The sequence below is a fragment of the Jaculus jaculus genome, chromosome 17 (genome assembly GCF_020740685.1).
Source record: "Jaculus jaculus isolate mJacJac1 chromosome 17, mJacJac1.mat.Y.cur, whole genome shotgun sequence".
In the NCBI taxonomy this organism is placed as follows: domain Eukaryota; kingdom Metazoa; phylum Chordata; class Mammalia; order Rodentia; family Dipodidae; genus Jaculus; species Jaculus jaculus.
Genome location: NC_059118.1, coordinates 17013270 through 17035192, shown reverse-complemented (window position 1 = coordinate 17035192; position 21923 = coordinate 17013270). Strand labels below are relative to the sequence as shown.

The following is a 21923-nucleotide window of genomic DNA, read 5'->3' as shown; positions in this document are numbered from 1 at the left end:
AGTAGGTGGGGCAGCTAGGACTTCCCTCCACTCGCTATTCTACATGCTCTGGACCCTTCATCTTCCCCCAGGCCGATGTGCCCTCATCACAAGTGTGGGGGCTGCAACATAGAGGCCGGAAGCCTTTGATGCTTTCAGTGAGCCGAGCCCAGATGTTTCCACTCAGCTACATGGGGGACATTCCTCAGACAGCCTGTCCCTAGAGTGGGGTGTGGGAGTGGAAAGTATAAGACTAGCCTGTGCACTAATAGGGATCTCAGCCTGGAAACGGGGCTATGTGGAAAACCGCACTGAAGACCCTGGACATAGCCACTCTCGGGAGTCCCTGCAGAAACCTCTCTAGAGTGTTTGCTCTGGATTTAGAAGAGGATAGCCTGGGGCACAGTGTTCCCATTTGGTTTCTAACTGCTGTCTGGACAGGCAGGGCAAGAATCCTTTGCCTCAATTTGCCACTGACTCAGGCTCCAAGAATAGTCCTGAGCTCAGTGGAGCCCAAGCCCCCTCCTTCACCAGATTTGTCCCAGGCAAGTCCTGAGCTGCTTGGCCTCTTGATCCCCTCCCCATCTTCTGAGACAGCCAGAACCTAATGGCGCTCAGCTGCTTTATCCCTCTGCTGGCATTTGGGCATGTCAGCAGGTAGGCTTCTCTTCCTGTGCAACATGGGTTCCTCATAATCCTGGTGAAGAAGCTGGAAGTGAGGGTCTGATCCTCTGAAGGAGTTGCCAGCTGGTTCTTAAGAGAGGACTTCAGGAAGTCTCCCTATCATCCTCTTCTGGAAGAAGCCACCTTGATTCTTTTTGCCTTTTTCCAAGGTGGGGTCTGGTTGTAGTCCAGGCTGACCTGGAATTCACTGTGGAGTCTCAGGGTGGCCTCGAATTCATGGCGATCTCCTACCTCTGCCTCTCGAGTTCTGGGATTAAAGGTGTACACCACCACACTGGGCTGGCTTGCTTCTTTCTGCTGTACCCCGGTGCCCCTCACCCTGTCGTGCTCTAGGTTGTTAGGAGACATCTGTCAAGCATCCTCTGCAGCCCAGGACAGTGTCCAGCAGATCACTGTACTGTGGACTGGCAGCGCAGAACCCTGGCAATAGGTATGGCACTGTAGGTGCCATACCTATTGCCCTCAGCTTGAGCTTCTAGAGCATGAGGCTTGATTTGTAAGCCAGTGGCTAACCCAAAGGTCACAGGTGGGACACATGAGAGCTAGAACTGCTGGGAGTGGTCTGGGCTCCTTGCAGTCCCAGCCAGGGCATTTAATCTCGCCCCTAGAAGTATGTTGGGAGGTGCCCCGGAGGTTATTGTGAAGAGAAGGGACTTGGTCAGAGCTAGGCATTACTATAGCATAGTAGGCCAGCCTGTGGTCCAGTGCCATGGGAAGAGCTTGACAGGGCTGTGAGGGCTAAACAGGACAGTATTCCCCAGCAGTGCAGGAAGGGCCCGGAGAGTCTGGGAGGGGACAACCTGCTCTGCGCTAGTCATATTTCCAGTGAGGAGTTTGGAGGTATCTAGTCTGTAGTGGGGTGTGAAGCCAGAACCTCAAAGAGGTCCTGGTTGGAGACATGGTGCCATCTGGCAGAACTGGTGACGAAAGCCAGGGAAGTGTAGGGAGCCATTCAGTCTTGAGGGCTCCCACTGCCCTGATGGAGGAGCTGCAGGCGGGCGCACTAATCCACAGCCCAAAGCTGTGACTGCCTGCCAGGGAGGCTGCAGTGAGCAGCATCCGTGGGCCACACCCCGGCCTGAGCATTTTGGCCACTACAGATGTAGTCACCCCCAACCTTCTACCTTCTCAACAGCCTCTTCCAGCACACTTTTTTTTTTTTTTAATTACTTTGAGAGAAGCAGATACAGAATGGGCACGCCACGACCTCTAGCCACTGCAAACTAGATGGGCCACTTTCTGCTTACTTGGGTCCTGGGGAAATCAAACCCGTGTACCATGGCTTCGCAGGCAAGCACCTAACCACTAAGCCGTCGGTAGCCCCCGCATATTTTTGAGTGGCCACACAGCAGCCTTTCCTTTCTGGAAGGACTTCAGTTCTAGTGAGGCGTGCCTGGATGCTGACACTTCACACAGAGCTTCCAGTCTCCACGTACCGCTAGATCCACAGATACAGTGTGGCTGGCCATACTGTATCTCTGTCCTGCTGTCACCCACCTTTGCTGTGCCGGGGAGGTGCCAGCCTTGAGGGCAGAGGCTGCCTCTACGATTAGAGCATGCCTGGTTCTCTACTGCCCTCCTCTGGAACACACCTTCCAGAAGTCAGGAGGTGCTGAGACACTGCTGTGGAAACTGACCTTGGGAAAAAGGTTCTGGGTCCTAGGTGGTCTCAGTACTGTGTCCCCAGGATAGGTCACCAGCCTTCTTGAGCAACAGGGAAATAGGTCTGGCCATACTAGAGAGGCTTCAGGCCTGGAAGAGTCCAGGAGAAACCAGTGTAACAAAAGTTCAGTTCCTAGCTGGGTGTGGTGGCACACGCCTTTAATCCCAGCACATGGGAGGCAGAGATAGGAGGATCACCATGAGTTCGAGGCCACCCTGAGACTACATAGTGAGTTCCAGGTCAGCCTGAGCTAGAGTGAGACCCTACCTCCAAAAACAAAACGTTCAGTTCCTTCCCAGCTCCCCACTCAGCCTGTGGATCTTAGGGTAAGGAGGTTGCAGGGTCCAGGCATCTTGGAAATGACCGGAAGCAATGCTGAGTGAAGATGTGTTAAATCTTGGCTACCCAAAACAGGCCAGGATAGAAAACAAAGGGTGTGGGGCTCAAGTAAGGGCTGGCTTTACCTGGGAATGTCTTGTTGCCTCGATGTCACCCATCTAATGAAGATATATGCATATCCACAGGCCTTGGGACAATGACCCTCACCTGGGGGCCTCGGTTGGATGTTGGTTATTTCGGGGTCCACAGTCACGGATGTCAATCAGGGGAGCAGGGAGGGAAGTCAGACTAATTGAGGAGAGAGGCAGAGGCCAGCTTATGAAGAGGAGACACAGATAAGGCACCAGGAAAGGAAGTTGTCCTCAGATGACCTCTGGGCCTAGCGGAGGAGTTGGGTAGAAGATGTCTTACAAGAGTGGGTTGAAGGAGGGGACTCCTTTGGGCCAGACTGAAGGCAAGTAGGTAGAGGGACCTGTTAGGAGACATGGCCAGCAGGAGGCCGATTCCTGAGGGATGAGTTATCACTGTGGGTGGTCCCACCCTCTATGTATGGGCAGCCCAACTCCTGGGAACACAGCTGGATGGCATTTGCCTGGGACTGGTTCAAGTCATGCAAGTAAAGGGCATTGGGACACGTAAGCATAAGCAAAATACAGATCCTCCCTGGCTTCCTTCCAAGGGGGGGGTGTGTGTGCATGACTTCTATCCAGCCTAATGGGGCTTCGATGTCCCTAAGATACAAGTCCCGAGTCCCTCATTTGCTGGGAGTTGCTCTGCCTTGTCATGGAGGTTAGGGTGGGGCACAGGAGGTCCACCAGACGTGCTGATTCACAGATACTGTTTAGTCGGACCCATGGCCTGAGGGGCTGTCTAGGCATCCCCCACTGGGCTATGGGTGAGTCAGCTCCAGCTGCAGAACCGTACCCCAATCATCGCGCTGCTGACCCCCCGAGTCTGCGAGGAACCTTTCACACATTTCCACACTTTCAGCCTGCAGCAGTCCACTTCCCTGGTCACCGAGTGACTTAAAGCGGCCTGTGACCCTACATGATGGGGTCGCTGTGCTCCCTCAACATCTGTCTATCCAGAACCTGGGCGATTTCCAAAGACACGGGGGGGGGGGGGCTTTGCACTTAAATGCGTCATATCATCTGACTGGGGAGAAGTGGGGTGGGGGCGGCGACCTCTGGGGGGGTGGGGAGGTGGGTGAAGGCGTGCCGCCTGGGTCCCCGCCCGCTGCCCGCTGCTCCGCCTCCTGGGATCGGGGACTTTTCCCTGCCAGCGACCCGACTTGGAGCGGCGTCGTGGGGAGCCAGCAGACTCGCAGGCAAGGAAGGCCAGGAAGACTCGGGGTGGGGTCGCTGGGTTCCCACCAGCCCAAGGCGCGGGAGACAAGGGAGGTATGTGTGTGCGGGAGTTGGGGGGGGGGGGGAGACTGGTGGTCCCGGCTGACTCTTTCTGTCATCCAAGATGAGGATGCGGCTCCTGGTGGCCGCAGTCTTCGGATTCCTGGTGGGGGCGCCCCCCGGAGCGTGGGCCCAACCTAGGGAGAGAGGTGGGCACTGCACCCTGTCCACCTAACTGGACCAAATTCCTACTGACTTGCTCGCGGATGCTCCCCAACCCCTCCCCTCCCCGGAGACTCCCAGAATCCGGCCCTGGGTGCTCCAAATCGCCTCTTATTCTGTTGGGACAACCCCCACCCCCGTCCCGCTCCCCAAATCCTGTCTTCCCAGAGGCATGCCGAATCCCCTGCCGTCTGCCACCACGCCCTCCCCGCCCCCATCCCAGATCCACACCCTTGCATGCAACTCGCACCCCACCCCCAGCGTGTGCCCCAACCCTCCCCGAGACTCTCTGTTCGGAGTCCCGTGGCCCCCACGCCTACCTGGGCTCGGTTTGCATAGGCAAACAAGGCCTTATCTCCTCCGGCTCGGGGTCCCGGGGTCCCAAAGAACCACAGCGCGGGGAGATGGAGATGGGAGGTGGGAGGTTCTGGGATGGGCTCCCAGGAAAGGTCGCGATCTTTCGTCCCCCCCCCCCCACCTACACCCCGGGCTCCAGTGACCTGCACGCGGCTTTACTCCGCTGACATCGTGTTCTTACTCGACGGCTCTTCCTCCATCGGCCGCAACAACTTCCGGGAAGTGCGAGGCTTCCTGGAGGGGCTGGTGCTGCCTTTCACCGGGGCGGCCGGCGCGCAGGGGGTCCGCTTCGCCGCCGTGCAGTACAGCGATGACCCGCAGTGAGTGGTGGCGGCCCCGGGGGCCTTGGGACCATAGGCTCTCCTCTGAGATCTCTTCCCCAGACGGAGCAGAGAGTACAGAAAACTCTAGATTCCCCCCCAGAAATGGGCCTTGACGAGCCCGTCGTGTTCCTAGCCAGGACCTCCTCTAGAGACTGCCCTAGGGATGTGCTTGAAAAGAGACCTGGCCAGGAGAAAGGGAGTCCAAGAGAAGGCTCTGGAACCCGGTGCTTACTGGACCCTCCGTGTTCTAGCTCCTTGACCCCTTCAGCTTCTCTGCTCACCAGAAGGCCTCCGTGTCTGGCCAGTGTTCATTTCCCCACAACTGAACCTCTCTTCCTGTAATTACTTATCCTGACATCCTGCGGACCCCCTAGGCTGAAAAGCCCAAGGGTTCCAGGCCTGCTGAACCGCAGCAACAGGTGGCACCCAAAGGAACACCCTTGGGGAGTTTGTTAAGCCAAGGGCAAGGACAAGGATGGAAGAGGTCATGACCCTTGGATTTGTGGCTAAGCTGTTTCCTCCCATCAGGACGGAGTTTGGCCTGGATGCCCTGAGCTCCGGGAGTGATGTGATCCGTGCCATTCGTGAGCTCAGCTACAAGGGGGGCAACACCCGGACAGGGGCCGCACTTCATCATGTGTCTGACCACGTCTTCCTGCCCCATCTGGCCCGACCTGGCGTTCCCAAGGTGGATCCCTAAACCTACCAAGGTAGCCCCCAAATAAGTATCCGTGACACCCCTGACTTGGTCTCTGTGCCCGCTCCAGGTCTGCATCCTGATCACAGACGGGAAGTCCCAGGACTTAGTAGATACAGCTGCCCAGAAACTGAAGGGGCAGGGGGTCAAGCTGTTTGCTGTGGGTGAGTACCAGGCTGGGGTGAGAAGTCAGCTGAAGTGGGAAATCATTCAGATAACATGTAGGTAATTGAACCCCGATTGGGTATCCCCTCAGGAATCAAGAATGCTGACCCCGAGGAGCTGAAACGTGTAGCCTCGCAGCCGACCAATGATTTCTTCTTCTTCGTCAACGACTTCAGCATCTTGCGGACACTGTTGCCTCTCGTTTCCCGGAGGGTGTGTACAAGTGCTGGAGGCGTGCCTGTGACTCTGCCTCGTGAGTTCCTCCCCTGACCAAGGACACGCACCCTAATATCAGCCTGGGAGTGCTGACTCCATCTTATGGACTCCTGACCCCTGACCCTCTTGCCTGCTGGCCTGATCCCCCCCGCCCCCCATTCACAGCTGATGACTCTACATCTGGGCCCCGGGACCTGGTGCTGTCTGAGCCAGGCAGTCAGTCCTTGAGAGTACAGTGGACAGCAGCTAGTGGCCCCGTGACTGGCTACAAGGTTCAGTACACCCCTCTGACAGGGCTGGGACAGCCGTTGCCAAGTGAGCGGCGAGAGGTAAGGATGTCAGCAGTGATAGGTGGACAGATGGGGGACGTGGCTGGACAAGATGAGGTGACCACCGATCCTTGACAGGTGAACATCCCAGCTGGTGAGACCAGCATGCAGCTGCAGGGTCTCCGGCCACTGACCGAGTACCAAGTGACTGTGGTTGCTCTCTATGCCAACAGCATTGGGGAGGCCGTGAGTGGAACAGCTAGGACCAGTGAGCATTCACTTAACTACCCTGCCCCATAACCCCTGGCCACTCCTGGCTCCACTAAAATCTCTGCTGCGATCTTCCCTCAGCTGCTGTAGAGAGGCTGGAACCAACAGTCCAGAACACCACAGCCAACAGCCTCCTGGTGGCCTGGCGGAGGGTGCCAGGTGCCACTGGCTACCGGGTGACATGGCGGGCTCTCAGTGGTAAGTGAGAGATGGAGTACCTGCCCTTCAGAAAAGAGTGTAGGGTTTTTAAAAAACATATTTGATTTATTTATTGGAGAGAGAGAGACAGAGAAAGAGGCAGATAGAATGGGCATGCCAGGTCCCTCCAACCATTGTAACTCCAGACAAGCCAGGCGAGGTGGCGCACACCTTTAATCCCAGCGCTCGGGAGGCAGGAGGCAGAAGTAGGAGGATCGCTGAGAATTTGAGGCCGCCCTGAGACTACATAGTGAATTCCAGGTCAGCCTGAGCTAGAGTGAAACCCTACCTCGAAAAACCAAAAAAAAAAAAAAAAAAAAAAAGAAAGAAAGAAAAAGAAAGAACTCCAGATGTGTGCGCCACCTTCTGCATCTGGCTTACAGGAGTACTGGGGAATCAAATCTGGGTCCTTAGGCTTTGTAGGGAAGGGCCTTAACTGCTAAGCCACCTCTCCAGCCCAAGAGTGTAGAGTTTTGAGCCTGTGTGACCCACAGACACCTCTGTGCCCCCCCCCCCGCAACGCAGGTGGAGCCACACAGCAGCAGGAGCTGGGCCCAGGGCATGGGTCAGTGTTGCTACGTAACCTTGAACCTGGCACGGACTATGAAGTGACTGTGAGCACCCTGCTGGGCCGTAGCACGGGACCTGGCACTTCCCTGACCGCCCGCACTAGTGAGAAGGCTTGGTGACTTCTTCAGGATTGGGGGTGGGTATAGGCAGGGCCGGGTACAGAGGCCATTGACATCCTCTGTGTCCTGGGCAGACTCCTCTGTTAAGCAGACCCTGCACCCCATCATCTTGGACCCCACGTCTATCCTCCTTTCCTGGAACTCGGTGCCTGAGGCCCGTGGCTACCGGCTGGAGTGGCATCGTGAGAGTGGTCAGTGGAGGGGGAGAGGGTGGGCAGACAGGCAGAGCTTAGGGCTTGGCTTCCATTAACCCGATCCTGCCACCTTGTAGGTCTGGAATCCCCACAGAAAGTGGTGCTCCCCCCTGATGTGACTCGCTACCGGTTAGATGGGTTGCAGCCAGGCACTAAATATCGTCTCACACTCTACACGCTGCTGGAGGGCCGAGAGGTGGCTACCCCTGCAACTGTGGTTCCCACTGGTGAGGGCGCTGTGGGTCTGGCCAAGTGACCGGGGAAGTGTCAGAACGCCAGGCTGCCTCAAGCTATACTCTCTAATAGGGCCAGAGCGGCCAGTGGACCCTGTGATGGATCTACAAGCGACTGAGCTGCCTGGGCACCAAGTGCGAGTATCCTGGAACCCAGTCCCTGGTGCCACTGAGTACCGCGTCACTGTGCGCAGCACCCAGGGTAAGATGGAAACATCGAGAAAATCCCTGCATACTAAAGTTCCAGGCCCCAGCACCCTTGCTCCACCTCTCTCTCTCCCTCCCTCTCTTTTGATTTTTCAAGGTAGGGTCTCGCTGTAGCCCAGGCTGACCTGGAATTCTCTATGTAGTCTCAGGGTGGCCTTGAACTCACTTTGATCCTCCTACCTCTCTGCCTTTTGAGTGCTGGGATTAGAGGTGTGAATCACCACGCCTGACTTTTCCCCATCTCTTTTATTTATTTGTTTTCAAGATAGGTTTTTACTCTAGCCCAGACTGACCTGTAATTTACTATGGAGTCTCAGGGTGGCCTCAAACTCACAGCGATCCTCCTACCTCTGCCTCCCGAGTGCTGGGACTAAAGGCGTGCGCCACCGCGCCCGGCCCCAGTCTCTTCACTAGGTCCTGACAGCCTCCTTCATCTCGTCCATCCACCTCTCGAGAAGAGCTCTCTTGGTGTTGCTCTATCCTCCGTGGCTCCAAGCCCGTCTCCTCACCTGGCTGTTTCCACAGTCTGCCCACATCTCTGCCCATGCTCTCTCTCTCTCTCCCTTCTCCACAACCACAAGCTCTGTAACTTGCCCTTCTGCTACACTAGCCATGACCACTGTTTGCCCAACACTGATCTGTCTGTCATCTATGTCACTGTCAATTTGTATTGCTGTCCACTGACTTCTGTTATCCTGTATCCCCTGACCCTTGTCATCCAGTGTCCCCGTTCATTGCTGTGTTGTCATCAACACGGGACCCCTTTCCCGCATGCCCTTATCATTTTCATTCATCTCTTATTATCTCATCATTTTCATCTATGTCTCATCCCTCACCGTCCCATGTCCTCATCCCCCAAAAGCCTTCTTTCCCTGCATTCCCGTCCAGTCCTGACTGCCATTCCACATCCCCGTGCCTTACCAACCCCTGCCCGCCCACTTTCACTTTTCTTTCTTTTTTAAAAAAATATCTTATTTTTATTTATTTGATAGAGAAAGAGGGAGGGAGGGAGAGAGAGAGATAGAGAGAGAGAATGGGTGTGCCAGGGCCTCCAGCCACTGCAGACAAACTCCAGACGCACGTGCCCCCTTGTGCATCTGGCTAAGGTGGGTCCTGGGGAATTGATCCTGGGTCCTTTGGCTTTGCAGGCAAACGCCTTAACCGCTAAGCCATCCCTCCAGCCCCCACTTTCACTTTTCTCAGGGGTTGAACGGACCCTGTTGCTTCCTGGGAGCCAGACAGCCTTTGACTTGGACGATGTTCGGGCAGGGATCAGCTATACTGTGCGAGTGTCTGCCCGAGTGGGCACCCGTGAGGGGGGTGCCAGTACGCTCACCATCCGCCGAGGTGAGCGCCTGGGGAAGGCTTCTGGAGGACAGGTGCTGGATTCATGCCTGTCCCGGTCCTGACCCTTGACTCCTGTGTGTAACCCCTCCAGAGCCAGAAACTCCACTCGCTGTCTCAGGGTTACAGGTCGTGGCATCTGATGCCACAAGAGTACGGGTGGCCTGGGGGCCTGTTCCTGGAGCCAGTGGATTTCGGATCAGCTGGAGAACAGGCAGTGGTCAGTGTGGCAGAGTGGGGGAGGATTGCTAAAGGGACTGATTAGAATATGTGTGTGGGGGGGATTAGGGGAAATGCAGAGTCTGTACCAGCATTTTCCTCTGATCCTAGGTCCAGAGTCCAGCCAAACATTGCCCCCGGACACCACTGCCACGGACATCTTGGGGCTGCAGCCTGGAACCTCCTACCAAGTGTCCGTGTCAGCCCTTCGAGGAAGGGAAGTGGGACCCCCTGCGATCACTGTGGCTCGAACTGGTCAGAGCCTGAACCCAATCCCTAGGTTCTCTGCCTTTACTTCCCCTTCAGACTTCCATGTCTCCCAGACTTCTCACGTTCTTACTGCCTCCTCCCTAAATGCCCTGCTACCCCCCTCCATTTGTCCTGTTTTTTTTTTTTTTTTCTTTCTTTCTTTTTGGTTTTTCCAGGTAGGGTCTCACTCTAGCTCAGGCTGACCTGGGATTCACTATGTAGTCTCAGGGTGGCCTCGAGCTCATAGGGATCTTTCTGCCAAGTGTTGGGATCAAAGGTGTGTGCCACCATGCCCTGCCCATTTCTCCTCTAACCCTTCTTCACCTTCTCTGACCTCTCCCTCAAGACCTCCACTGTCTTTGCTCTTGGATTCCCACTATTTATCCCTCAGCTCCTATCACTTTTTTTTTTAATTAACAACTTCCATGATTGTAAACAATATCCCATGGTAATCCCCTCCCTTTCCCCTTTGAAACTCTGTTCTCCATCATATCCCCTCCTCCTCTCAATCAGTCTCTTATTTTGATGTCATCATCTTTTCCTCCTATTATGATGGTCTTGTGTAGGTAGTGTCAGGCACTGTGAGGTCATGGATATCCAGGCCATTTTATGTCTGGAGGGAGCACGTTGTAAGGAGTCCTACCCTTCCTTTGGCTCTTACATTCTTTCCACCACCTCTTCCTCAATAGACCCTGAGCCTTGGAAGGTGCTATCGCTTCACTTCTTTTTTTTTAAGCTGGTCCCAGCTTTCCTCTTAGACTTACACCTTCTCTTTTACCAGACAGTCTCACTGTTGCCTGTAGCCTCCATCAGACCCCCCTCCTCTGGCAGACCTTGTCTTTCAAATTGTCATCCCCTGCCTGCTCAGTCTTCCCACTGTGCCTTCGTCAAAACCCCGCTCCTTCTCTGTCTGACCCATTCATAATCTTCCTTTTTTATTATTTTTATTATTTTTTAATTTTTATTTTCTGGTTTTCCTAGCCCAGGCTGACCTGGATTTCACTATGTAGTCTCAGGGTGGCCTCGAACTCACAGCGATCCTCCTACCTCTGCCTCCAGAGTGCTGGGACTCAAGGCGTGTACTACCTACCATGCCTGGCTACCCAGAGTCTTCCTCTAGCAGATGGTCCCCACTGTCAGACCTTTTCCTGTGTCCCCCATCAGATCTCCTTGTTTGTCTCTCCAGACGCACTGGGCCCTGTGAGGACAGTTCGTGTCACTCAGGCTGGCAGCTCATCTGTCACCATTGCCTGGACCAGGGTTCCTGCTGCCACAGGATACAGGGTTTCCTGGCGCTCGGGCCATGGTAGGGACTAAGAGTTTGAGAAGCTTGTGGGAGGAAGGCCTGGATAGAAACGGGGGCTGGAGTTTTCTTGGCAGTCCAGGTGGGGTGTTGAGGCAGAGCCTGGGCAAACATGGAGCTGCCTCTATCCGTATTCTCAGGCCCAGAGAAATTTCAGCTGGTTTCCGGGGAGACCACAGTGGCCGAAGTAGATGGTCTGGAGCCAGACACTGAATATACAGTGAGCGTGAGGGCCCATGTAGCTGGAGTGGATGGACCGCCTGCCTCGGTGGGTGTAAGGACTGGTGAGTGGGTCCTGGCCAGCTGTTCGCGGGACCTCATCAGCTACCCATGCCTACTTTGTATTCTTTTTTTGTTTTGTTTTGTTGTTTTGAGGTAGGGTCTCGCCCTAGCCCAGGCTGACCAGGGATTAGTCTCAGGGTGTTCTTGAACTCACAGCAATCCTCCTCTTCCTGGCGAGCGCTGGGATTAAAGGCGTGTGCCACCTCCCCAGGCCTCCTGCTGGGTGTTGGTGACTGCTCCAACTGCCACTCCAGGGCTGCTGTGCCCAAGCTCAGCCGTCTTGGATGGGACAAGGGGGGCGGGGTTTCGGGGGGGGCTGTGTGTGATTGGAGTAGGTGGCAGGGGGCGGAGCCTCCCGGATTCCCTGGTACCCTGCTCTGTTTCCTCCACTAACCTCACCTAACCTCGAGAGCCCCCTGCCTTACCCACACCTGCCTTGGCACCCTTGTCTCTGCCAGGCACCCGGTGGTCCCTGATCCCCTTACCTTACCTCTGTCCCTAGCTCCCGAGCCTGTAGGCAGCGTGTCAAAATTAGAAATCCTCAATGCTTCCAGCGATGTTCTACGCGTCACCTGGGTAGGGGTCACTGGAGCCACAGCTTACAGACTGGCCTGGGGCCGAAGTGAAGGTATGGCTCCCTGACTCCATCCTTGTTCTTCCTGACCGGGCTGGTCCCCGCTGTGGTCACTTACTCCCCACTCCTGACCGTGTTTGCTCTTTGCTGGCCTCACCAGGTGGCCCCACGAGTCACCAGATGCTCCCGGGGCACACGGACTCTGCGGAGATAAGGGGTCTCGAAGGTGGAGTCAGCTACTCGGTGCGAGTGACTGCACTTGTCGGGGACCGAGAGGGCGCACCCGTATCCATCGTGGTCACCACGCGTAGGTGGAGCTCGGGTTGGAAAGAGCCCGGGATTTGAACTCGTATCCCAAGGGCGTGGCTTATGTTTGTGGCGCTCGTTCTGGGCTTTGGAGAAGGGTCCAGGGATCGATAGTGAGCCTGTGGGGTCGAGGTCTGGGAAAAAAAAAAAAAAAAAAAAAAAAAAGGATGGCGCAGCCGGGCGTGGTGGCGCGCGCCTTTAATCCCAGCATTGGGGAGGCACAGATAAGAGGATGGCTGTGAGTTCGAGGCCACCCTGAGGCTACATAGTGAATTCCAGGTCAGCCTGAGCCAGTGAGACCCTACCTTGAAAAAAGAAAAAAAGAAAGGAAGGAGGGAGAGAGGGAGAAAGGAGGGAAGGAAGGAAGGAAGGAAGAAAGAAAAAGAAAGAAGGAAAGAGAAAAAGGATGACATTTCGAATAGGCCAAGGGGGCGGGGTCGCGGGGAGGTGCCTGTGTGTGATTGGAGCAGGTGGCAGGGGCGGAGCCGCCCTGATTCCGGGGCTTTCTGTCCAGCTCCCGCGGCTCCCGCTTCTCTGGACACCCTTCAAGTGGTGCAGCGGGGGGAGCACTCGCTGTGGCTGCGCTGGGAACCGGTGCCCGGGGCGCATGGCTACCGTCTGCGTTGGCAGCCTGAGGGTGAGCAGAGCTTGTGGGTGCAGTGGGAGAAGTGCGTGAGGCGAGTGTGAGGTGGGTGCGATCAGTGAGGTCACTGAGGGTCAGTTAAGTGGGCGGGGTCGCTAAGGATGAGGCAGACAATCCGAATGGTCACTGAGGGTCACTAAAGTGGGCGGGGTCGCGAAGGATGAGGCAGACAATCCGAATGGACCTGGTTCAGCGGAGGTCAGTAAGGTTGGTGGGACGCAGTGAGGCCGGTGAGTCCATTCATGCTCTTCGTTAACATCCTCCCACATATTCCTGGCCCCTCTCCTCATACCTACCTGCCCTAGGTGGCCAGGAACAGTCCTGGATCTTGGGACCTGAATCTAGTAGCTATCATCTGGATGGATTGGAGCCAGCAACACTGCATCGCGTGTGGCTCAGTGTCCTGGGGCCAGCTGGAGAAGGACCCCCCAGGGAGGTGACTGCACGTACTGGTAAGCTTCCCAGAGGGCCCACCCTGCCATGGTGTGCTCTTCCGTCCCCGGATGACCCACCTTGATTTCCTGCACCCCACACTCTGACTGCTGTCCTGTAGCACCTCTCCCCTAACCCTTGTGTGATCCCCACATCACCTCCCATGATGCATCACTAAAATGAACCTGTTTCAGGATCTGTCTTTTGTAGTTTTCACAGACAAGCCTCTCATCTTTTGAGATATCTAAATACACACACACACACATACACACACATACACACACACACACACACACACACATATACATACATGTACATATTTGGTTTTTGTAGGTAGAGTCTCACTCTAGCCCAGGCTGACCTGGAATTCACACTATGCAGTCTCAGGCTGGCCTTGAACTCACAGCTGTCCTCCTACCTCTTCCTCCTGAGTGCTAGCATTAAAGGCAAGAACCACCACACCAAGATTTAAAAATATATATTTTTTAAATTTATTTATTTTTGAGCAGAGAAAGAGAGAAGAGAGACAGAGAGAATAGGCATGCCAGAGCCACCACCAACCACTGAACTCCAGATGAATGTACCACTTTGTCCATCTGGCTTTATGTGCACCCTGGAGAATTGAACCCGGGTCATTAGACTTTACAGGCAAGCACTTTAACCACTGGAGCAATCTCTCCAGCCCCAGATCTTTGCTTGTTATTTCAGAATCCCCTCATGTCCCAAGCACTGAACTACGTGTGGTGGACACCTCCATTGACTCAGTGACTCTGGCCTGGAACCCAGTATCTGGGGCATCCAACTACATTTTATCCTGGCGGCCGTTCAGACGCACCGGCTGGGGTGAGTGTGAGGCCAGACTTAGGTTGCAGGTGGCAGTTGGGGCTCCATGGGAGGACTCTTGTTTAACCAAGTTTGCTTTTACAGAAGTGCCTGGAGCTCCACAGACTCTGCCGGGGACTTCCACGTCCCACCGAGTAACGGGCCTAGAACCTGGAGTCTCCTATAGCTTTTCCCTGTCACCTGTCCAGAGGGGCATACGGGGTCCCGAGGTCTCTGTCACACAGAAGCCAGGTATATGGGAGGCACAGTGGAAGACACCCGAGGGGGTCACCAGATGGGTCAACCATGTCAGAAACTGGGCTCCTTCCTGCAGTGTGTCGCCATGGCCGGGTGGATGTGGTGTTTCTGCTGCATGCCACTCGAGACAATGCTCACCAAGCCGAGACCATGAGGCAGGTCCTGGAGCGGCTGGTGTCTGCACTTGGACCTCTTGGACCACAGGCCTCTCAGGTTTGGCCCTAAAGGCCAGCAGCCAGTCCTCACTTGTCCCTGCCTCTCCCCTCTGTAGACTCCACGTAAGCCACCATCTCTCCAGCCCACCATAGCTTCAGGCTTTTCCCAGTTCTCCTTTGGGCCCTGGCTCACCCCACATGCTAGTTAAACTCCCTGTCCTACTGTTGCTGACCCCCCCCCCCCAAGAGACAGTTCTGGGCTAGTTACACGCCAACTGTGCCTTTCCGGGTGCTTCCATTTTACACTGTCTCCACCTCCAGGCTCTGTGTCTCCCTCTGTCCAGGTTGGCATGTTGTCCTACAGTCACCGGCCCTCTCCACTCTTCCCACTGAATAGCTCCCATGACCTGGGCGTCATCTTGCAGAAGATCCGTGACATCCCTTACGTGGACCCCAGTGGAAACAATCTGGGTGAGGATCGCAATTGACGTGGACTCCTGGGGGCTTCTCCATCCCAAGCTTGGTTGGTCTGGGATTCTGAAACATCCCTTCCTACCAGGCGCAGCTGTGATCACAGCTCACAGACACCTGTTGGGGCCTGATGCCCCTGGGCGCCGTCAGCAAGTGCCGGGGGTGATGGTTCTGCTAGTGGACGAGACACTGAGAGGTGACATCTTCAGCTCCATCCGTGAGGTCCAGGCTTCTGGTGAGTAGGAGGGCTGATGGTGTGTTGAAATAGGCACAGGCCGAGCGAGATTGTCACACAGGCTGATGCGTCCTTTCTCAGGCCTCAAGGTGATGATATTGGGTTTGGCGGGAGCTGACCTGGAGCAGCTGCGCCGCTTGGTGCCAGGAGTGGACCCTGTCCGGAACTTCTTTGCTGTGGACAGCGGTCCAAGCTTGGACCGGGCTGTCAGTGACCTGGCGGTCGTCTTGTGTCAGGAAGCCATGACCACTCAGGTTTGGACAAAGTCTCAGGAGTGGGGGTGGGCGGGGGGGGGGGATTGGTGGTAAAGGGGGGAACCTAGGGATATTTTTTTAGGAGAATTTCCTGGCCTCAAAGAACCCGTTATCCACAGCCTCAGCCAGAGCCTTGTGCTGTCCATTGTCCAAAAGTAAGTTTCCAGGGTTGAGGAGTGGTCAAGGGCCTCACAGAGGGCCAAGCCACCCTGATCCTCTGGTGAACTTGCCTTTCCCCAGGGCCAGAAGGGGGAGCCTGGCGTGATGGTGAGTGACCCCGTGGGGTAGAGTATGGGTTAGGTCGGTGTAGCAAGGGTGCTTGGTAGCAAAGGCAGGACTCACTGATTTCGATTATCCCTTCTAGGGCATGAAAGGACAATCTGGGCCTCCTGGTCCCCCTGGCCTCCCGGTGAGTGTCTCCCCACACCTACCCCTCCTCCCGTCCCCCCTGCCTGGCTTACTGTCTCCTTACCTCCTTTCCTCACTCAGGGCAGGACTGGTGCTCCTGGCCCCCAAGGCCCTCCTGGAAGTACCAGTGCAAAGGGAGAGAGGGTAAGTGAGGAGGCCACTGGACTTCCCCCTGGGTACTTGTGTGAGTGTTACCAGGGGTTTGGGAGGAAGACAGATGTAGAGTTAGCACCACAGACTAAACCAGCTGTGATGGCACACGCTTGTCATCCCGGCACTCCAGAGGCAGAGGCAGGCGGGTCACCACAAGTTCAAGGCCAGTCTGGTCAACCTGGTTTCCGTGGCAAACTCCAGGCCAGCAGGGCTACAAAAGATCTGTCTCAAAAAACAAACAAACAAACAAAAAAACCACCATACTGGGCGTGGTGGTGCACACCTTTAATGTTAACACTGGGGAGGCAGAGGTAGGAGGATCGTTGTGAGTTCGAGGCCAGCCTGAGACCACAGAGTGAATGCCAGGTCGGCCTGGGCTAGCACGAGACCCTACTTGGAAAAACCAAAACCAAAAAAAAACCCCAAAAAACAACCAACCAAAACCAAAAAGACCACCAGCTATTTCTAGAATTCTAGAAGGATGACTGAAGATTATATAAGTCACCTCAGTTTAGGGAAGACTCTTAAGTTGGGGGGGGCTGCTGGGGCTTCAGGATTCCCTGGGGGTCCTAGCTTCTGTTCTCGCCACCTTATGCCTGGGATTGGGTTCTGTTCAGCCTGGTGGGCCATTTCTTTGCCCCACTGCTCAGCCCCGACAGCCATGGGAGCGTGTGGTATGGAAGCCCTGTTTGATAGGACAGAGATTCTTCATTCACTGCCTTTTCTAACCTCTTTGCCCCTTTAGGGATTGCCTGGACCAGAAGGGCCCCCAGGCAACCCCGGCCTCCCTGGGATACCTGGTACTCCAGGCACGAAGGTAAGTCCGGCCCTTGCTGGTCATAGTGGGACGGTTGCTTGAATGCAGTTCTCAACATTCTTCCTTGGGCCTCTGCTCACAGGGCTCCCCAGGGTGGGCCGGCCCTCGTGGAGAACCGGTAGGTGCTCTCTTTTCCTTATTTTCCCAGTGCCTTCTCAGGGTGGAGCGCCTTAGGCAGAGGGCAGGGGTGGCCCATGGGGACCATCCTGAGACTCGTCTGAGCCTAAACACTGCCCTCTGCTCTGCTTTGTCCTCAGGGAGAGCGAGGACCTCGAGGCCCCAAGGGGGAGCCGGTAGGTGAAGGAGAGGTGGGGGTCAGGCCGTTCTAGGGAGGAGCAAGGTTGCCCCAGGCCAGACCCTGTCAAAAGCTTGAGGTGTGGGTTGGAGAGATGGTTTAGCGGTTAAGACACTTGCCTGCAAAGCCAAAGGACCCAGGTTCAGTTTCCCAGGACCTACGTAAGCCATGTGCACAAGGTGGCACATGCATCTGGAGTTTGTAGTGGTTGAAGGCCCTTGGCGTACCCATTCTCTCTCTCTCTCTCTCTCTCTCTCTCTCTCAAATAAATAAACATAAATAAAAATATTCCTAGGGATGGAGAGTTGGCTTAGTGGTTAAGGAGCTTGCCTGCAAAGCCTAAGGACCCATGATCCCATGTTAGCCAGACCCGCAAAAGTGTGGAAAGCGCAAGGTTGCACATGCCCACTAGGTGGTGCAAGCATCTGGAGGGTCTTCCAATGCAGCGGCTTAGCCCCTGGAGCACCAATTCTTTCTCTCTCTCTCTCCTCCTCCTCTCTTGCTTTCTCTAAAATTACTATATATATATTTGTTGTTGTTTTTCGAGGTAGGGTCTCACTCTAGCTCAGGCTGGCCTGGAATTCACTAAGCAGTCTCAGGGTAATCTTAAAACTCATGGCAATCCTCCCATCTCTGCCTCCTGAGTGCTGGGATTAAAGGCGTGTGACACCACGCCCAGCTAAATAAAATATTTTTAATTTATTTTTTATTAACAACTTCCATAATCATAGGCAGTAACCTATGGCAATTCCATCCCTCCCCCCACTTTCCCCTTTTCATCTCTATTCTCCATCCTACCCCTTCCCCTCTTAATTAGTCTCTCTTTTATTTTGATGTCATCATCTTTTCCTCCTATTATGATGGTCTTGTGTAGGTAGTGTCAGGCACTGTGAGGTCATGGATATCCAGGCCATTTTGTGTCTGGAAGAGCACGTTGTAAGGAGTCCTACCCTTCCTTTGGCTCTTACATTCTTTCCACCTCCTCTTCGGCAATGGACCCTGAGCTTTGGAAGGTGTGATAGAGATATTGCAGTACTGAGCACTCCTGTCACTTCTTCCCAGCACCATGATGCCTTCTGAGTCATCCCAAGGTCACTGCCATCTGAAAAGAAAAGGTTCTCTACCAAAAGTGAGAGTAGCATTAATATATAGGTATGAACATTAAGAGAAGTGCTTACTGAGCAGTTTGGTGAGCATAGTATATACATTTAGCCAGACAGCAGTAGACATTACACCCCTAGGGCTCATGACTACCCCTGTTGTAGGTTTTCAGTATCAGGGATGTATTCCCTCCCATGGAGTGGGCCTCCAGTCCAATTAGAGGGCAGTTGGTTTCCACCATGACACATGTGCTACTATTGCACCTGTTGCTCATTTGGCCTGGCTGACCAAATTTAAGGCTTACAGTGTCCAGTGTTGACTATCTCCATTGTTGATTTCTTTCTCTCCCGTTGAACTGCATGCAGGCCTTAGAGAATCAATTCTTTCTCTCTCTTTCTCTCCCTCTCTCTAAAATAAAATTAAAAAAAAAATCCTGAACCTGGGCTGGGCGTGGTGGCACATACCTTTAATCCCAGCACTCGGGAGGCAGAGGTAGGAGGATCACCATGAGTTTGAGGCCACCCTGAGACTACATAGTGAATTCCAGGTCAGCCTGAGCTAGAGTGAAACCCTACCTTGGGGGGGGGGGGGGGGGGGAAAAAGTCCTGAGCCAGGGATGGTGGCTCATGCCTTTAATCCCAGCACTGGGAAGGCAAAGGCAGGAGGATCACTGTAAGTTTGAGGTCAGCCTGAGACTACATATTGAATTCCAGGTCTGCCTGGACTAGAGAGTGAGACTGTACCTCAGGGGGAAAAAAATGAAAACCAGAAGTGTCCGAAGGATGAGCTAGGAACCTTTAGAGGCTTCTTCCATCTCCCCTACCCTGAATCCTGTCCACCATTCTCTGCTGCTATAGGGAGAGCCTGGGCAGGTCTTTGGCGGTGAAGGAGCAGGGCTTCCTGGAAGAAAAGGGGACTCTGGACCTCCGGTAAGTCTCAGGATATGTGGATGTGAGTGATGTGTGATGCGGAGGGACCAGCTTGTGGGGGACAGTGAGTGATATCTATATATTGTACATTATACTTTGGTCTCCTCCACTAGGGCCCTCCAGGACTTCGTGGCCCCTTGGGGGACCCAGGACCCCGTGGGCCCCCGGGGCCCCCTGGAACAGCTGTGAAGGTGACAGCATGACCCTCATATGGTCTTGTGAACTCCATGTGATTCACAGACCTGGTGACCCTATTGGAGCCCATATAACACTTGCTGGTTGCTCTGACCTTTTGATCCTCATCCCTCAAGCCACCCCCTCCCCATGATCTTTATAATTCATTTTGCCCCCATGACTCACCCATCCTCGTATCTTGGTGAAGGAGGTATGGTTCAGAGTCACGGGGTCACATGGTCTGTCTTCCAGGGTGACAAAGGTGATCGTGGAGAACGGGTAAGTGAGTGGAGGGCTCAGGCAGACTTTTGTAGCTTGGCACCTGATTCCCCTGGCCGCTCCCTCACCTCCTGTTCTTTCCCAGGGTCCCCCTGGAGCAGGCATCGGTAGGACTGCACAAGGCGAGCCTGGGCTTCCGGTGAGGGTGCCTTGAAGCTCTGCTGGGGAAGCAGCTCAGGGCTGCGGATAGAGACGAGGGTCTGTGTCGGGGGCAGTGGTTGGGTCCTCTGCTCCTTGGCTGGATCCCATGTTCTTCCCTTCTTCCTAGGGTCTTCCTGGAAGCCCTGGACCCCAAGGTCCGGTGGGCCCCTCTGGAGAGAAGGGAGAGAAGGTAGGACCTTGACTGCTTGTTTTCTGGTTTGAGGGGCAGGGGACTGGCAGGCGGGGCCTGCCCACCATGTGTGTTCCCTTCAGGGTGACTGTGAGCACGGAGCCCCAGGCCTTCCAGGACAAGCGGGGACCCCGGGCGCGCCGGTGAGCTAGCTCCTGCTCCCTCGTCCAGCCACTGACCTCCTTCTCTACACTTACGCTCAAGCCTCAACCTCCGATTTCCCAATGGATCTTGTTTTTTATTTTTTTCAGGGCCTTCGGGGAGTCCCAGGGATTGCTGGCCCCAAAGTAAGTGCAAGTTGGAGGGTTGAATAAAGGGGTGATACTCCGGGACCTCTACAGGGTCATAGAGGCTGGAAGATCACAGGATAAGGGTCGGGCCCGGCTGGAGCGTGGACTGTCTGCCCAGTAGCTGGATGTGCTTTGCACTCCGCTGGTGTAGATTCATCTTGTTTACAGTAGACTGATGTCAGTTTTTGTAAATTTTTTTTTTTTTTACATTTTATTCATATAATTATTTGAGAGAGAAAGAGGCAGATAGAGAGTGAGCAAGAGAGTGAGAATGGGGTGCCCCAGGGCCTCTAGCCACTGCAAATGAACTCCAGACCCATGCACCACCTTGTGCATCTGGCTTTATGTGGGCACCCAGGTATCAAACTGGGCCCTTAGGCTTTCTTTCTTTTTCTTTTCTTTTCTTTTCTTTTTTTTATATTAATTTTACTCATTTATTTATAAGCAGAGAGAGAGAGAGATGGAGGGAGGGTGGGAGGAGAGACACAGACAGAGAGAATGGACATGCTAGCCACTTCAGCCACTGCAAACGAACTCCAGATGTATGTACCCCTGTGCATCTGCTTTGTGTGGGTCCTGAGGAATCAAACCTGGATCCTTTAGCTTCACAGGCAAAGACCTTAACCTCTAAACCATTTCTCCAGCCCTCTTTTTTTTTTTAAATTTTATTTATTAGAGACAGAGAGAGTGGGAAAGACATACACACACACAGAATGGATGCTCCAGGGCTTCTAGCTACTGCAAACGAACTCCAGATGCATGTGTCACCTTGTGCATCTGACTTACGTGGGACCTGGAAAATCGAACCTGGGTCCTTAGGCTTTGCAGGCATGAGCCTTAACTGCTAAGCCATCTCTCTAGCCTCCCTCTCCCTTTTTTAGCATTTGTAGGTAGCATTTCACTCTAGTCCAGGCTGACCTGAACTTCACTATGTAGTCTGAGGGTGGCCTCGAACTCATGGTGATCCTCCTACCTCTGCCTCCCAAATGCTGTAATTAAAGGCACACACCTGGCTTTCCTTAGGCTTTTAAGTCAAGCGCCTTAACTGCTAAGCCATCTTTCCAGCCCCTGTAAATGTTTTTTCTTAGTACTTTAACTGTGAGTGCACAAACTGATCTGATTTTAAATGTAGTGGGTGTATATTTTGGTTACAAACTGCCAATTTTTAATAAAGTTAAGTAATTTGATCTCTTTTTAAAAAAAAGATAAAGGGCTGGTTAAAAAAAAAAAAAAAAAGAGGGCTGGAGAGATGGCTTAGCGGTTAAGCGCTTGCCTGTGAAGCCTAAGGACCCCGGTTCGAGGCTGAATTCCCCAGGACCCACGTTAGCCAGATGCACAAGGGGGCGCATGCGTCTGGAGTTCATTTGCAGAGCCTGGAAGCCCTGGCGCGCCCATTCTCTCTCTCTCTCCCTCTATCTGTCTTTCTCTCTGTGTCTGTCACTCTCAAATAAATAAATAAATAAAAATTAAAAAAAAAAAAAAAGATACGGGGTTAATGGTTAAGGTGTTTGTCTGTGAAGCCTAAGGACCACAGTTTGATTCCCCAAG

General features: G+C 54.2%; 1 protein-coding gene across 1 annotated transcript in view; it reads left to right on the top strand.

Annotated features, from left to right (window-relative positions):
- Positions 1-3936: 3936 nt before the first annotated feature.
- Positions 3937-21923, top strand: part of Col7a1 (collagen type VII alpha 1 chain) — a 48367-nt gene continuing 30380 nt past the window's right edge. The window contains exons 1-42 of the mRNA XM_045136259.1: positions 3937-4065; positions 4136-4220; positions 4730-4910; positions 5442-5601; positions 5681-5774; positions 5867-6028; positions 6157-6320; positions 6399-6528; positions 6612-6728; positions 7254-7400; positions 7492-7608; positions 7689-7838; positions 7918-8046; positions 9255-9398; positions 9490-9615; positions 9726-9869; positions 11050-11169; positions 11307-11450; positions 11951-12076; positions 12183-12329; positions 12843-12965; positions 13277-13423; positions 14112-14246; positions 14331-14477; positions 14560-14696; positions 14983-15109; positions 15198-15344; positions 15426-15598; positions 15718-15753; positions 15839-15865; positions 15963-16007; positions 16088-16150; positions 16905-16976; positions 17059-17094; positions 17234-17269; positions 19230-19301; positions 19415-19492; positions 19728-19754; positions 19840-19893; positions 20023-20085; positions 20169-20228; positions 20337-20372. Coding sequence (XP_044992194.1) covers positions 4136-4220; positions 4730-4910; positions 5442-5601; positions 5681-5774; positions 5867-6028; positions 6157-6320; positions 6399-6528; positions 6612-6728; positions 7254-7400; positions 7492-7608; positions 7689-7838; positions 7918-8046; positions 9255-9398; positions 9490-9615; positions 9726-9869; positions 11050-11169; positions 11307-11450; positions 11951-12076; positions 12183-12329; positions 12843-12965; positions 13277-13423; positions 14112-14246; positions 14331-14477; positions 14560-14696; positions 14983-15109; positions 15198-15344; positions 15426-15598; positions 15718-15753; positions 15839-15865; positions 15963-16007; positions 16088-16150; positions 16905-16976; positions 17059-17094; positions 17234-17269; positions 19230-19301; positions 19415-19492; positions 19728-19754; positions 19840-19893; positions 20023-20085; positions 20169-20228; positions 20337-20372 — 4428 coding nt within the window. The 5' untranslated portion in view covers positions 3937-4065. The remainder of the gene's footprint in view (positions 4066-4135; positions 4221-4729; positions 4911-5441; positions 5602-5680; positions 5775-5866; positions 6029-6156; positions 6321-6398; positions 6529-6611; positions 6729-7253; positions 7401-7491; positions 7609-7688; positions 7839-7917; positions 8047-9254; positions 9399-9489; positions 9616-9725; positions 9870-11049; positions 11170-11306; positions 11451-11950; positions 12077-12182; positions 12330-12842; positions 12966-13276; positions 13424-14111; positions 14247-14330; positions 14478-14559; positions 14697-14982; positions 15110-15197; positions 15345-15425; positions 15599-15717; positions 15754-15838; positions 15866-15962; positions 16008-16087; positions 16151-16904; positions 16977-17058; positions 17095-17233; positions 17270-19229; positions 19302-19414; positions 19493-19727; positions 19755-19839; positions 19894-20022; positions 20086-20168; positions 20229-20336; positions 20373-21923) is intronic.